Source organism: Cynocephalus volans, chromosome 16 (assembly GCF_027409185.1).
Source record: "Cynocephalus volans isolate mCynVol1 chromosome 16, mCynVol1.pri, whole genome shotgun sequence".
Classification (NCBI taxonomy): Eukaryota; Metazoa; Chordata; class Mammalia; order Dermoptera; family Cynocephalidae; genus Cynocephalus; species Cynocephalus volans.
This window is the reverse complement of record NC_084475.1, coordinates 32283106-32296973: the sequence shown is the minus strand read 5'-3', so window position 1 is coordinate 32296973 and position 13868 is coordinate 32283106. Positions and strand designations below refer to the sequence as shown.

At 38.0% G+C, this 13868-nt stretch overlaps 1 protein-coding gene across 4 annotated transcripts in view; it reads left to right on the top strand.

Moving 5' to 3' along the window:
- TLE4 (TLE family member 4, transcriptional corepressor) overlaps positions 1-13868 on the top strand; it is a 138758-nt gene that overhangs the window by 44866 nt on the left and 80024 nt on the right. For 2 of the 4 annotated variants that reach the window (XM_063080235.1, XM_063080237.1), the window contains exon 6: positions 3365-3439. The exons of the other annotated variants lie outside the window; for them this stretch is intronic. In XM_063080235.1, the coding sequence (XP_062936305.1) occupies positions 3365-3439 (75 nt within the window). The remainder of the gene's footprint in view (positions 1-3364; positions 3440-13868) is intronic. 4 annotated transcript variants of the gene reach the window in all.

The following is a 13868-nucleotide window of genomic DNA, read 5'->3' as shown; positions in this document are numbered from 1 at the left end:
TTTTAAAGAATAATTGAGGGTTTTTTTTTTTTTTTTTTTTTTTTTTTCCTTTCTTTCTCTTTCAAAGCCTGGTTATAGGCCCTTCTCTCTTACTCTTGCCTTATTAATATGACCTCAGTGACATTTTATTTGGTGATGCTGGTGGAACATTCAAACAGGGAGCTCATATCTGAGTGAGCAGCTGGAGTAATGAGAAGGGCAGTAGGGCTGCTGTCTGGGCCAGAGTGGCCATCAGCACTTGTGCTGTGGCAGAGGGGATAAGCAGGAAGTGAGAGAGGAAATGGGATGAGGGTGGAGTGGGAGGAGAGGACAGATGAGCAAGGGGAAGAAAGGGGGAAGCGATGGCAGACGTAAGGGGAAAGCCATCAGGGTTCTAAGAAGATGTGAAAAACTTGATGTATTTTTTGAGTCAGAGAGCTTATTTGTTAAAATCTGAAAATGGAAAGAAGAAAAAAACATTCCTCCTGAGTCAGTTTACTGGAGTTCTTGGGCTTCTTCCTCGAGTGTTAATTTTTCTCTTTTGTGATCTTTTGCCCCTTCCTCCTATATGAGTTTTAAATTTCACATCTTACCTGGTGGGTGCTTCTTCAGTCTGCAGTGTATTGCTAGTATGTGGCTGAGTGAGCAACGTCAGGGGGTTTCTGATGCTTTCAGAGCACACAGGGGAGGAGGCACTGTTTGCTTTAGGGAGCTTCTGTTCATAAAGGTCCTTAAACAGTAAGTGGTTCACGGGTTGTAAGCAGAAATAGGAAAGCAGAATTCTGAACTGCAGGTCAAGTTCAGATACTGTATTAGCCCACGCCATTGCCATCAAAAACGAGGAGCTGAATCATGACTTCCATTGTCATTTTAGCTTTTTAGCAAGAGTTTCTTTAGGATCATCTGATGTCAGAGTTATGGCTCACTGGTGTGTGTTTCTAGTTTCCTCAAAAAAATACTTGATTTTAATGCCAAGCCAGAAAGATATCCCCACTCCCTAAGGCATCTTTGCCCATCTTAGCAATTGGAATCCAATATATGAAGCAAGAGTTGAATAGTCTTCACGTAGAAGGACCCTTTTCTTTTCATGTCTATTTCTCATGGAACTATTATTTGAATACTTAATATAAAGCAGATAATATTTCAGTAATATGGAGAAATGGCAGAATAAGAACTTAAAAACTTTTGTTGAATGAATCAATTGAATGCATAGTATGTGTGTTGTATGTGTACATGTGGTCCTTTGTTTCAGTTTCTTAAAAGTGTTGAGCAGCCATTGTTGAATGTTGGAAAGGAAAAGGTGGAAAAGCCCATAAAAATTTCTGTCTAATGTAATGTGACTCGACTGGTCTTAGGATCTTATGCCTGGAAATAGCCCAATGTGGCTCAGGAAGCAGAGAAAGGGTGCCAGATCATTTTCTGGCAGGGGCTAGGGCTAGGGCCCAAGGCCCCAGGATTGAAAGGAAACCAAGGGGGCAGTTGCCCTGGAGGGACACCAATACTTTCTCTTTGACCCCAACTCTTCCGCTTCTGCTTCTATATGTATTCCCACCAGCCTGTCATCAGAGTTGTTGCCCAGCTATCATTACCTGCTTCTTCCAGAGAAATAAAGTTTCTATTTTATGTTAAACAACAAAAAAAAACTGTCTATAATTTCACTTTGATTATTAAATAAATTCCAGAGCCCTATGTTTGTCTTTTTCTGTGTTTTTCAAGTGCTGCCACTTTTCACTACTCTGAAAACCAGATTGTCTTAAATCTAAACATAAGCTCTGTGCTTGGCACATAGTAAGTACTCAGTAAACTTTATACATTGTCAAGCTGCCTTTAAGAAAAGCTGAAGTTAATATTACTGGCCATTTGATTGATTATGCCTCTCCATTCTTACTGGTGTTCTCACAATCCCTTAGGATTTTTACTTTCTTCAGAGAAAGAGAAATGAATTATTTGACTTTGGCAAATATTTATTAGAGAGTAAGAGAATGGACAGAGATTTTGATAAACACTTTGGGATTGCTTCTTAAGTCCCTGTTTTGAAACAGAAAATCCAATTTAAAAAAGTATGTAACTTAATGTTCAGAGTCTATTAAAAACTTAAAATGCATCGATCTATTATATGACATTTTTCCATCAGCGATAGGTGCACAATACACATTTCTGTTAGGAAACCAAGGGTGAAAACACCACATGGCAGATAATTAAAGCAGTTTCCTTACCCACATCCCCACCTTACTTCCCCTACACAGCTCAGAGGTGGAAGTAGTGGTCATCCTAGTTAATCTCAGTAACTGTATATTTGAGAGATTTGGAATGAGGACCAGGTAGTTGAAGGGTAATTCCATGTTTAATTGACAGTTCTTTGTATGTATTAAGTAGTATGGTAGTTGAGCTTCATATTCACTTCAAATAAGTGAAGATAGTTAGCTAAATTTTTCAACTGAGATCAACCAAAATGAGACTCTTGCAGAAACCTGTAGAAATAAGTCCAAACCTAGTTTAGACCAAATTTGAGTCTGTAGACACTAGAGTGTTCAAGTGTATTTAGTTGGAAATAATATTTACATTTTTGGGGGTGCTAATATAAGCACTTGTGCATGTCCAGATGGGAGTGCCCCCAGAGATTTCTGTGCTATTTTTTTAATGTTACAAAAATTACTAATATCAGTTCATTGCCCTTTCTCTTTAGAACTGAATTGTGGATGGAGAAATTTGCCTGCACTATCCATCCTAGTTTTTCTAAAGAAAACTTCAACTTGTAGGTTTTAGTTTTTCTATTTCATTTAAAGGAAATATTTGAAGCCCTTAAACTTAAGTTGTACATTTTTGATCTCTCTTAAACATGCAGCCCTTCATGACAATTAAAACATGAACACTTTTCACATTTCCAGAAGAGAAGTAAAGGTTGGGTTCTATATGTCCTTCCAGTGTCTACTCTAACAAATATCAGGAGAAAATTTAAAAATAAGAACATCTAGGAAATAATTTGAAAAAAGTTTTTTATGATAATGGCAAAGAGAGAAGGGGATACAAAGAAAGCAGGTCGGGTGGGCTGTGTTTTGTTTGTTAGTACTATTGGAAATGTTTAGTCAAAGTGTACCACTGACTTAAAAGTGAATTTGAGTTGCTCCCACCAGTTGTAGAGGAACATCCTTCACGGGGGCACAGAGATGGTACCTGTAGTTGGATGTCCAGTTACTCCTCCTCATTTTGGACCTGAAGGTACCTATACATCTAGTCATCCACTTCCCGGGGCTTGTATTTGGAAATCTGGAGACCCCTAAGTGCTGTTTGCATGTAATTGAAGTTAGAGGACATGTTAGGAAAAGCTGTTCATGACCGAGTAGAAAACAAATAATTGTATTCTGTTTCTGATCTTCATTTATAGCACCAGCAACAAGTGGTGCAGGCTGTGGAACGGGCCAAGCAGGTGACCATGGCAGAACTGAACGCCATCATTGGGGTACGTGGCCTTTCCATTCTAGCTCTCATCTTAGTGTTTGTCATCAGCTCTCTCATGCTCTCTTTTTAAAAGTTTTTCTATGAAAGGAGCAAAAAACATTAGGTGACCACGAAGTTAAATTAAGAACTTTGCCTTCAATCTCCTGTGAAATTTGATGGCTGCCTCAGAAAGTTTGGATCATATTCTCACTAATTCAAGTTGATGTGTTCCTGAGAACTGGGTAGTACTTTCTCATAATATTTCTCATAATACCCTAATGTAGTATCTAAGGAGACTGGGTAGTACTTTCTCATAATATTTCTTTTATCTTCCCTTAAATGATGATTACGTAGAGTATCTTAATACCATTTTTTAGTGAAATGTGTATTTTCACATTTCCCCTGCTATTCACTCTCCTCCCCTGGGATTTGTGGTTCTTATGGGCTAGTGTCCGTGTGTAGTACAAGTAATAGTTGAACTATACTTTTTTGAAAAATCAGTGGCCCAGTCAGAAAATCCTTTCTGGTAATAGTGACATAAATGTAGCATAGAAGTCCTGCAACGGGATTCACGGGTTTGGGCAGTCACTCCAACTCCACTTATATTTTTGTTCTCTCAGACTAAGGTAAAAAGTAATAAAATAACATGACAAAACTTGGAAATAATAATGAAGGCAAGATATCTTAGCTGTAAAGAGCACAGTGTTCACTTCTGTATTGATGCATACAGTATAAGCAGTTGCTTAGAATAGTGAAGACACTATAGCTGAACTTTTTCTATCCCCACCCAAATACTTTCTTTTGTGTATAGCATATACACAAAAGTCTTTTCTCTTTTTTTCCTTAGTGTTTCAAACATACTTTGAAATGCTAATTATTTCATTTACTTTCATTAAAATTCAAATTCCTGAGTGAGGATGTGGATAAGGGTTGCCTGATAATCAATCAAAGTGAAGATATTGCTTCACTTATGCCTCCATCTTTTAACAAGGAAATCAGAACTCTGGTGTGGCTGCTTGTGGTGGGGGCACAATTGTCTGATTGTAGCTTGTTTTTTAATGGGCTATTTGGAGCTTTATTTTGTGTCCCCTGACTGCAAGAAAAAAACGGGTAGTAAATTATCAGACATAATAAATGGAAAAGAGTAATAACCTTTATTTCCTCCAAAGCGCATCTTGGAAAGAGACTGAAACAGAACAAGTCACATAGAATCACAAATAATATTTGTCATACATTTTCTTTTCTTTTCATTTATTATAAGGATATTATTATTACAAATGGTGATTTTTCTTTATGCCCTTTACTCAACCTATCCCTCCCCATCCCCATGCTCCGCTCCGTCATTCATTTTCTGTGCTGGATATGGGTTGGGGGCATTAGAGATGAATACATTTCAGTTACTTTTTATTTCCTAAAACTCCAGAAAACAGCAGTATATTAAATTTATAAAGAGTTGAGAAAGCTTTAATTTTAAAGTTAAGTATGTATGTATACACCAGCTGTGCTTGCTTGAAGCGTGCACACCCATTCATGTGTTGTATTCACGTTGAGATGGTATGTATATTTTTGTTACCAAATCCTCCATGGATAAGAAAGGATAAAACCTACATTTCTCACCCACTGCAGTGTCTGCTGTTTTTGGAGAGAATGTGCAGAGTGATGTCTGATGGGAGAGTTTGCTGGGTCATTTCTAGCTTACTGTTTATTATTTTTATGAATGACTAAAATACAGATAGCCATCCTACCTTACATCTGATTGAGAGTCTTTTCTAGGAAAACAGAATGCTTTTTTTGTTTCAAGTCTTTTAGTGACCGTCCAGTGAAGAGAGTAAGCTAAGTCAAAAACACATTGTTTTGTGTTGGATATTGCTTAAAGTTATGAGGAAAGACATAAAATCAGAACAAGTTCCTTTTATGACATCGAGTGTATTTTTAATACTGTTTTATGTCTGTTTCATTTTTTATATACTTTGTTTTGAATGGGATGGCAGATTGTCTTTTCTCAGGGAAACGATGATTTATTAGACTGTAGCCGAGTTACTGACAGGCATATTGTGTATATTTGGATTTAATTATTTAAAAAAAGCTAATTTAATTTTGTAACCTAAAAACTTATTTGAAGAACTAACTCAATAGAGCTGCATGCTATCAAAGCACCATGTGCTGTACTTGGATCTGGTGGGAATTCCAAGCTGTTTGTATCTGAGCAGAAAATGGAGTCAAAATCACATAATCTGACTATTCTGAAAAAAATAGATGGCAGAAATAGAAAAATCTAGCAGTTTTAGGGAACATAAACCAAGTGATAAGGAAAGAGCCCAGTTACAAACTCACTTGATGAATTTCTGTTGCTGAAGTTCTGTTTGTCCTTTTCAGCACTGCAGTAGTACCTTGTGTCCAGTAGTAGTTTTTGGAGTTGTAACATTGTGGAATTTTATTATTATTTTTTGTTACCTTGTGGAATTTTAAATGTGCCTGCTGTTCTCTTTTCCCTGGAGCATGAATGTGTTGTGAGGTGATGGTATTTTGATCTGCTACCAAAAATGATAAGGGGTCAATTTCAGATTTTTGTTACTTGATTTTTCCAACTGTGATTTTCTGCACTGAAGGAATGACAGTTTTCCTCCTGAGAGGCAAAGACCCATCTCAGCCCCTGCAGACCTTCATTTATTTATCACTTTTTATGTATCTGTTTTATATGTATGAACACCATCCAGACAAGAGCAAATGTTCCCAGATTTAATGAAATCTGATGAAGCACCTTTTTAACTCTGCAATATTATTCTACCTTCATTGGTAAATGAGCCAAACCAGTGATCCATGCAGTTTAAATGCAAAATGCTGAAGTGAGCCTGAAACCTGGAGAGGTTGCTGTTCTCGTGACAATAAGCTAGTTGTGTTTAATGGAATGAAACACAGTTATAATGATTTCTTTCACAGGTCATATTCAGTTTAAAACTGTTGATAGATTGAAATAAGTTAAATATCATTTATCTTTTATTTATAAGGAAGAAAACAGGGAAGATTCCTGTTTTTTTTTTCTATAGTTAATATTTTGTGTTTTATTTTGAACTGGTGATATTTCACGTTTCCTTGAAGCTTTCCCTAAGTTCCCCCAAATGGGCTGGGGGAATGTTATGTATCTAGTTTGATTTCGTCATGTGTCCTACTAGCCACTGTGTTTTTAAATTAGAATCTCTGCAAGATGACACTGTTGGAACAACACACAAATTGTAGTTTTAAATCAGTAATATGATCTAATTAGAAATGATGTTTTCATTTCCTGTATTATTAAATTGAGTCATCTGACTATCTTAAAATTCTTTTTAAATCCATTATGCTATATAATCAGTGCATGCTGTGTGAATGTGGTTATGCTTAATAAAGGAGGTTAACTTGGAACCTTATAAGAATTTCACTAAAGAAACTACCATTAAAAAAAGTTTTGTTAGTGTGAACATTGGAAAAGAAAATGTTTGGCTTGTAAAAATTCAAAATGTGGTTCTTTTAGAAACCACCCTACCCTCTTTTTAAATCTATTTGAGGGGAAAAAAAATGATAGAAATGTATGTATTTTTTAAAAAAGCACCTCTCCCTCTGAAAAACACTTAAAAACAGGTAGGCTATGTATGGTGTTGTGGGAAAATGCAGTTTAGCACAAGAAATGCTGAACCTCAATTTTTAGCAGTGACATTTTAATGATGGGAAGTCTGCAAAATTATTTGCCATCAATTGTGAAGGCAATAACAAGCCTTGGTGGTTTTTCACACTCTCTGTGTTAAGTGCTTTCAGAATGACAGCGTAAACTGTGTTAGAGAACTCCAAGGAAGTAAAACTGATTAAAATGTTCATGCTTGAATGGTGCTGATGGAATAGTTCATTTGGACTTTCTCTACCTCCTGCAGCTCAAGCTGAAATATTAAAATTCAGTGGATTTAAATCTCTCTCCTCTCAGCTCAGGAAAAAAACATTACATTTTAATAGGTTTTAAACCCATAATTCATTGGTTTGGAGCAGCACTATTAAATCTATTTAAATATTACTTGTATTACTAAAGAAATGATTTAAAAGACTTTTCCTTTACCATCCTATGTGTTTGAGTTCGTTGAGAAAGACAATACCTTCAGGGTCCCCCCTTCCCATGTTGTTTTATTGTCCTTCTCATGTGATTGACCCTTGAGACCTTGAGAGAGAGAGAGAGAGAGAGAGAGAGAGAGAGAGTGTGTGTGTGTGTGTGTGTGTGTGTGTGTACACATATATATTCCAGATTGACATTCTGGCAGAGGATCTAGCAAAGTGTGACAGTTTTAAAATCCATGTCCCTCCTTTTCTCTATTGTAGATTTCAAAACTGCCAATTTAAGTTTCAAAGGCATTTGGGTGAGCCATTGTGGTAATTTTTCTTGTCTTCTTTTAAAACAAATTAGCCATTAGGCAAAAAACTGAAAGATATACTCCTGCATATGTGGGCATGTATAAAAACAAGGGTGTTTTCCCCTTTCTTATATCCCAAATGCATGATGTATACTCCTGTGGACACATGGCGTCCAATAACACAAAACTTGAAATAAAATTTTAAAAAAACACTTTTATAAGAAGAGCAAAAATGTATTAAGTATCTAAGAGCCATATTTTCATGTCTTTGTGTTCACTAATAAAGGGCCTTCCAAAGGTATTGTTAATCGTGTGGTGGGTCTACTGTTATCCTTTTTTGGGGGTGTGGCTGTCCCCACAGTGTTGACCCAGTGTTGTCCTTTCAGGACCCACCTCGTCGTACCCCTTAGTCCCTTTCTCTCTAGCCATTGCCACTACAACATGTGTCCCATGGCTTGACAGCACCTCCCGTCAGCCACACTGTAGAGGTCTCGCTTTCCCCCACTGCTTTGTGGGGGGCCTTTGTGGGGATCCACACTTCACTAATATATGCACAGCCTGGAAAGAGCGGGAGTTAAGCCCCATTGGGTAACACTGGACCCCACAAGGAAACAGAGTTAGTGGAATACTGTTCTCTCATGGGTGGACAATTTAGAGAAAGCTTTCTACTCTACTCCACTCCACAAATGGTCTCAGCAGGATGGAGCTTCAGTTGCCCATGGTAATGATGACTCATTTTTGAGTTTTCTTCCTTCCCCGATTCATTTTCCCTAGGCCCCCACGCCTGTCGTGGAATCGTTTAAAAAATTACCTGCAGCCAAACCCTGTCCCTTCACTTTTCTTGAGTGTCTTTCCTTAGAACTCAGGATTTGACTTCACAGGCCTTAAGCTCTTTAAGAGGGCTTTATAGGGCAGTTAGGTTAATTGTAGTCACATGCTAGAATCATGGCTTGTTTTCTGATGTGAGTTCTGTATGTAAAATATATTCTTTAACAGCTCAGCTTTTTACAACTCAGCTTTCACATTGTATTTCAAATAAATGCTTTTCAGTAAACTTACAGGTGAGCTTCTTTCTTGTTCTGCTTCTCTCAACTGATTACTATTGTTATTTTCTAAATGTATGTAATACAAAAAGAACTTAAAAATGAGCTAAAAGGTAGATTTGTGTTTTATCACAGACTGTTATTTCAGCTTTGTTACTGTCTTTACTGCACAGTGTGCCTGGAGCTTAAAGGGTTTATAAAATATGCTGGCCACTGGCTGCTGCATCACATACCCAGCTTGAAGGATGGGGGTTGGGTGAAGATGTACTCTAGTTTTTGCACTCCTAGGGCTTTGTTCACCTGCTGTCACAAAGCTGTGATGTTGTGAAAGCCAAAGCAGTTTTACATCCCATCCTTGCCTGCCCCTCAACACCCCCCACCTTTTCCTCCCCCACATGTGGTTCATTTACCCTGGAGTAGGGGACTACATTATTGAGTGATGTGGTTATAATCTAATCTTCCTGCTACAATTTGATGAGGCTCTAAGAGGCAGTAATTTCCTTTCTCTCATAACAAAGATTCTCATATATCTAATTTTTAAGCTCTGCCTTCACTTCAGAGCTCCCAAAAAACACTAGGTAAGGAAGAGAATTTCTAATTTGTGCTTCTGGTGTGCACTCAGTTAATTTCTAGAAGCTGGCCAATCCTCACCTCCCCAAAATGGTACTAATCTGAAATGCTACTTTTTTTCTTTCTGCTTGGGGAGGAGCCTTCCTTCTCTCCCTCTCCCCTAGAGTTCAGCACGTAGTGTTACAACAGTTGCAAAATGTGTTTGAGGGGGTGCATCTGACATAGCTTAAGGCATGTGGGCATTGGGCTTCCACTGAGAAGAGAGCAGTTTCCCAGATCTGCAAATGTGCATTTCATCCACACCAGAGCACAGCAGGCTGAGCCTGTGCAGGGCCAGGGGTGAACTGTTACACAGAAAAGTGGGTTCTACTCAAGGCACCTTGCAAGCTTGCAGTTGCAGAGTTGCAGATTATTTTTTTTATAGTTTTTTTTTTTCTTTCTCTTTAAGTATTCTCTGATGACTTCTTCCCAGTAGTGTTTCTGCAAGCAGCATCACCAGCTCCAGTTTAGTCGGGGACCTTTTTCCTTGTGGACCTAGCTTGTCATGTATCCTCAAAGCTGAGGGCAGGAGGGAGTGAGCATGAGCCTATCAAGAGAGGCAGGCTCAACCCAAACAGGCAACTGAAAGGGTTAATGACTGCACCTGACTGTCAAGCACTAGGTGAAGTTTTCAGGACTTTTGTTGTGTGTTCTCAAAGCTCCCTAGGAAATCAGTTTGGGAATTCTACCCAAAAATACGTTTGTGGTCTCCTAAGGACCTTTGTGAAAAGGTTAGAACCCCTTAATGAATAGTAAGAATGACTTAATGATTATATCTACTTATTCAGGGTGAGTACTTTCCCCAAATCCTATTAAAGGGACACATTTTATTTTCATTTTGATTGATATTTGAAACTTCTTTGAAATGTGTTCTGAAATGATCCTCAAATTACATTTAAATCATGTTTTTAAGGGTTTGGTAGTTGTAAGTGCCTGGTTTTACATTTTACTACACATAGTCAACTTTTAACTAATACATTTTAATTGCAATAAGTAAACTAGTTTCCAAGGATAACAGTAAAGAAACTAATAGAAGACATGATAAAAATGAGGCTGCGTACATTTACAGATTTGTACCTTTTTTATATTTGCAGATATATTTTCAGATGTGGAATTAGGAACCCAGAAATATACATTCATTATCGATATTTTATATTCCTTTAAGTCAGATTTATTGAGGTATAGTTTACATAAAGTAAAATTTGCCCTCCTGAATTTTCACAATTGAATAGTCATGTAACTATATCATCACTGTCAAGATACAGAATAGTTCTCCCCTGCCCTCAATCCTCTTGTTCCCCTTGTAGTCAGTTCTTCTCCCTATTCCATCCCCTGGCAACCCCTGAAAATGTTTTTTCTTCCAAAGTGAGCCTTTTTGAGAATGTCATGTAAATGGAATTATACATTATATAGCCTTTTGAGTTTTCTTCTTTCATTTGATATAAGGCTTTCAGATTTGTCCATGTAATTGCCCATATTAATAGTTAGATCCTTTTGTTTTGCTGAGTGATGTTCCACTGTATGGATGTAATGGTTTGTATATTCATTTACTCCTTGAAGGATAGTTAAGTTATCTCCGATTTGGGGCCATTGTGAATAAAAGCCACAAGAAATATTCATGTACAGATTTTTACAAGCAAATATAAATTTTCATTTCTTTTGGGTGAAATGAAAGGGTTTGCTGAGTTATGTGGTAAATGTATGTTTAACTTTCAAAGTAACTGACATACTGTTTTCCAAAGTCTTACTAATATGTGTTAGAGAACCTTCGCTCTTCATCCTAGTCAGCACATGGAATTGTAAGCTTTTGGGGTTCTTTTAGCTATCCTCATAGGTGGTGGTACTCATTGCGTTTTTACATTTCCATAATAACTAATGATGTTTAGTGTCCTCTGTGCTTATTTGCCATCTCTGTGTCTTCTTTGATAAAGTATCTGTTCAGATCTTTGCCTCATTTATTTTTCTTGAGTCAGGTTTTTTTTACTTTTATTTTTTGAGTTTTGAGAGTTTTTTAATATTCTGGATATAACTCCTTTAAGTATTTTGCAAATATAGTCTCCCAGTCTGTAGTTCGTTTTTTCATGTTTTTTTAAACAGTGCCTTTTGAAGAGAAGTGTTTAATATTGATGAAGTTTAATTTTTGAATTTTTTTCCTTTATGGATCTTAGTTTTGTTGTTGTCTCTAAGTAATTGTTGCCTTTCTTCTAGAAGTTTTATGTTTAGGCCCATTGTCTGGCTAGGCTAAGGCCTGGAATCTTCACAGTGCCAATTGTCTACCTCTTAATCCTGTTTGTGATGCCCGTTGTAAACTACACGACCACGCCAGTTATTGGGCTCTTTTACATGCTGGTAGTCCTGCACCGACTGGGCCGATTGTTGAGCTAGGGCCCTATAAGCCCATTCACAGACTGGGTCACAAACCCTTCATACGCTGCCAGTCTGGGTCACCAGACCCCTTCGCCGCAGGTCTATGAGCCAGGTAACCAGCCAAAAGGTCCTTGGAGCCTTAGGTTGGAAAGCATGGCTGCACTGGGCAGACGCCCGAGGCCAACGCCTGCCCGCCTGCTGCACCAAATCTCTCTCTCTCTCTCTCTCTCTCTCTCTCTCTCTCTCTCTCTCTCTCTCTCTCTCTCTCCCCCTCTCCCTCCCTCCCTCCCTCTCCCTCTCCCTCTCCCCCTCTCTCTCACCCTCTCTCTCCCTCCCTCCTTCCCTCCCTCCCTTGAACACCAGAATAGCAACAAAACTAAAAAGATACATTGGTGCACATGCACACTAACCACACACACACACACACACACACACGCACACACACTAACTACACACACACACACACACACAAAATTTGTTTACAAAGGTTGTTGAACCACACCCAACTGGACCCGAGATGAGGGCCCTGACCAAACTTATTCTATTTTCCCAGCACCCATGATCCAGTTTAATTTTTGTTTGTGGTGTGAGGTTTGGGTTGTTTCTTTTTTTTTCTTTCCTTTGTTTTTTTTTTTTTTTTTTTTTTTTTTCAGATGGATATCTGATTCATTTGTTCCAGCACCATTTGTTGAAAAGACTGTTCTTCCTCCATTGAATTGCCTTTGCACAGTTGTTGGAAATCTCAACTGTATGTGTGTGGGTCTGTTTCTAGACTGTGTTCTGTTCCATTAAACTGTTGGTCTCTTCTTTCACCAGTCTCACACTGTCTTGATTACTGTAGCTTTCATTATTGATATTCTCCATTCCATTTTGCACTTGTTCTTTCCTGTTCTTGCTTGCCCTTTCTAGTCTGTACTCCTTAGACCCTCAGGTCTTTATTGTCAGTATCCTAAAGTCTGGCTGATGGATCACGGGAAATGATTCAAGCGCGATATAAAAACTTTCTCTCCTCAAAATGATATCTATTCTGCCTCCTAACTGTTCTCTTAAGGGTGAGTGCATCTTCCATCTCTCCCTGGTCTAAGGCACTCCTTCAGCTAGTCTCTTATAGTCCCCTTCTGATAGGGTTTCTTGTTTCTGCATTTGTCTTTTGGTATGTACTTCATTCTGCACACAGCAGCCAGAGTGATCTTTTTCTAAAGTATAAATTGGATCCTATTGCTTCCTTGCTTACAATTTTCTGATGGCTTCCCCTTTTGCTTAGAAAAAAGTCTGAATTTCCAACTGTGGCCTACAAGACTGTGTGAGCTGACCCTTCACCCACCTTTCTGACATCATGTACCACTTACTATCTTCATTTAACTGTCCTAAGTCACATTGGCCTCTTTCTTCTGTCCCTGGGGCATCTGAGCCCGTTCTTCACTACGAGTTTATGTATCAGCTCTTCTGGAGTGCCCTTCCTTCATGTCCTGACTTTGTCTTCCTCATGTTCCTCTTCAAAGTCTCAGCACAGATGTAGTCTCCTGAGAAGGACTTCCCTGGCTGGCAGGGATTTATCCAATTTATTCTGTGTCCAGTTAGCCTGTTTTATTGTCTTCATAGCCCTTACTGATTTTTTTTGTGTTACTTTCATTAGCTGGTGAGATCTCGTTCTCTTTTACAGCTGTGGTGCCTAGGACAGCAGGTAGCTCATCATTTTCAATAAATATCTGTACAATAAATATTCAGTAACTATTTGTTCAATAAACGTGTGATAATTTGTTTACAATATTGTTCAATAAATATTTGTTAAATGAACAAATACTGTATTTTGAGCCATTTTTTCATTTGGATTTTCCCTTCACAGTTTTGAGCCAAGATTGAGAGGAAGCATGGACAGGTAGAAAACACACAATCCTGGGTGTCACTTGTAGTATGCTTTTAAGAATTTCATTTAAGTTTTCTCATCTGTAGAATGCAAGACTAGAACTGATAGCCACTAAAGTAGTATCTAGTCTCACATTGTATAATTTTGTATGCCTGTTTGTTTTGATCATTATGAAATTTTTATATTAAACCT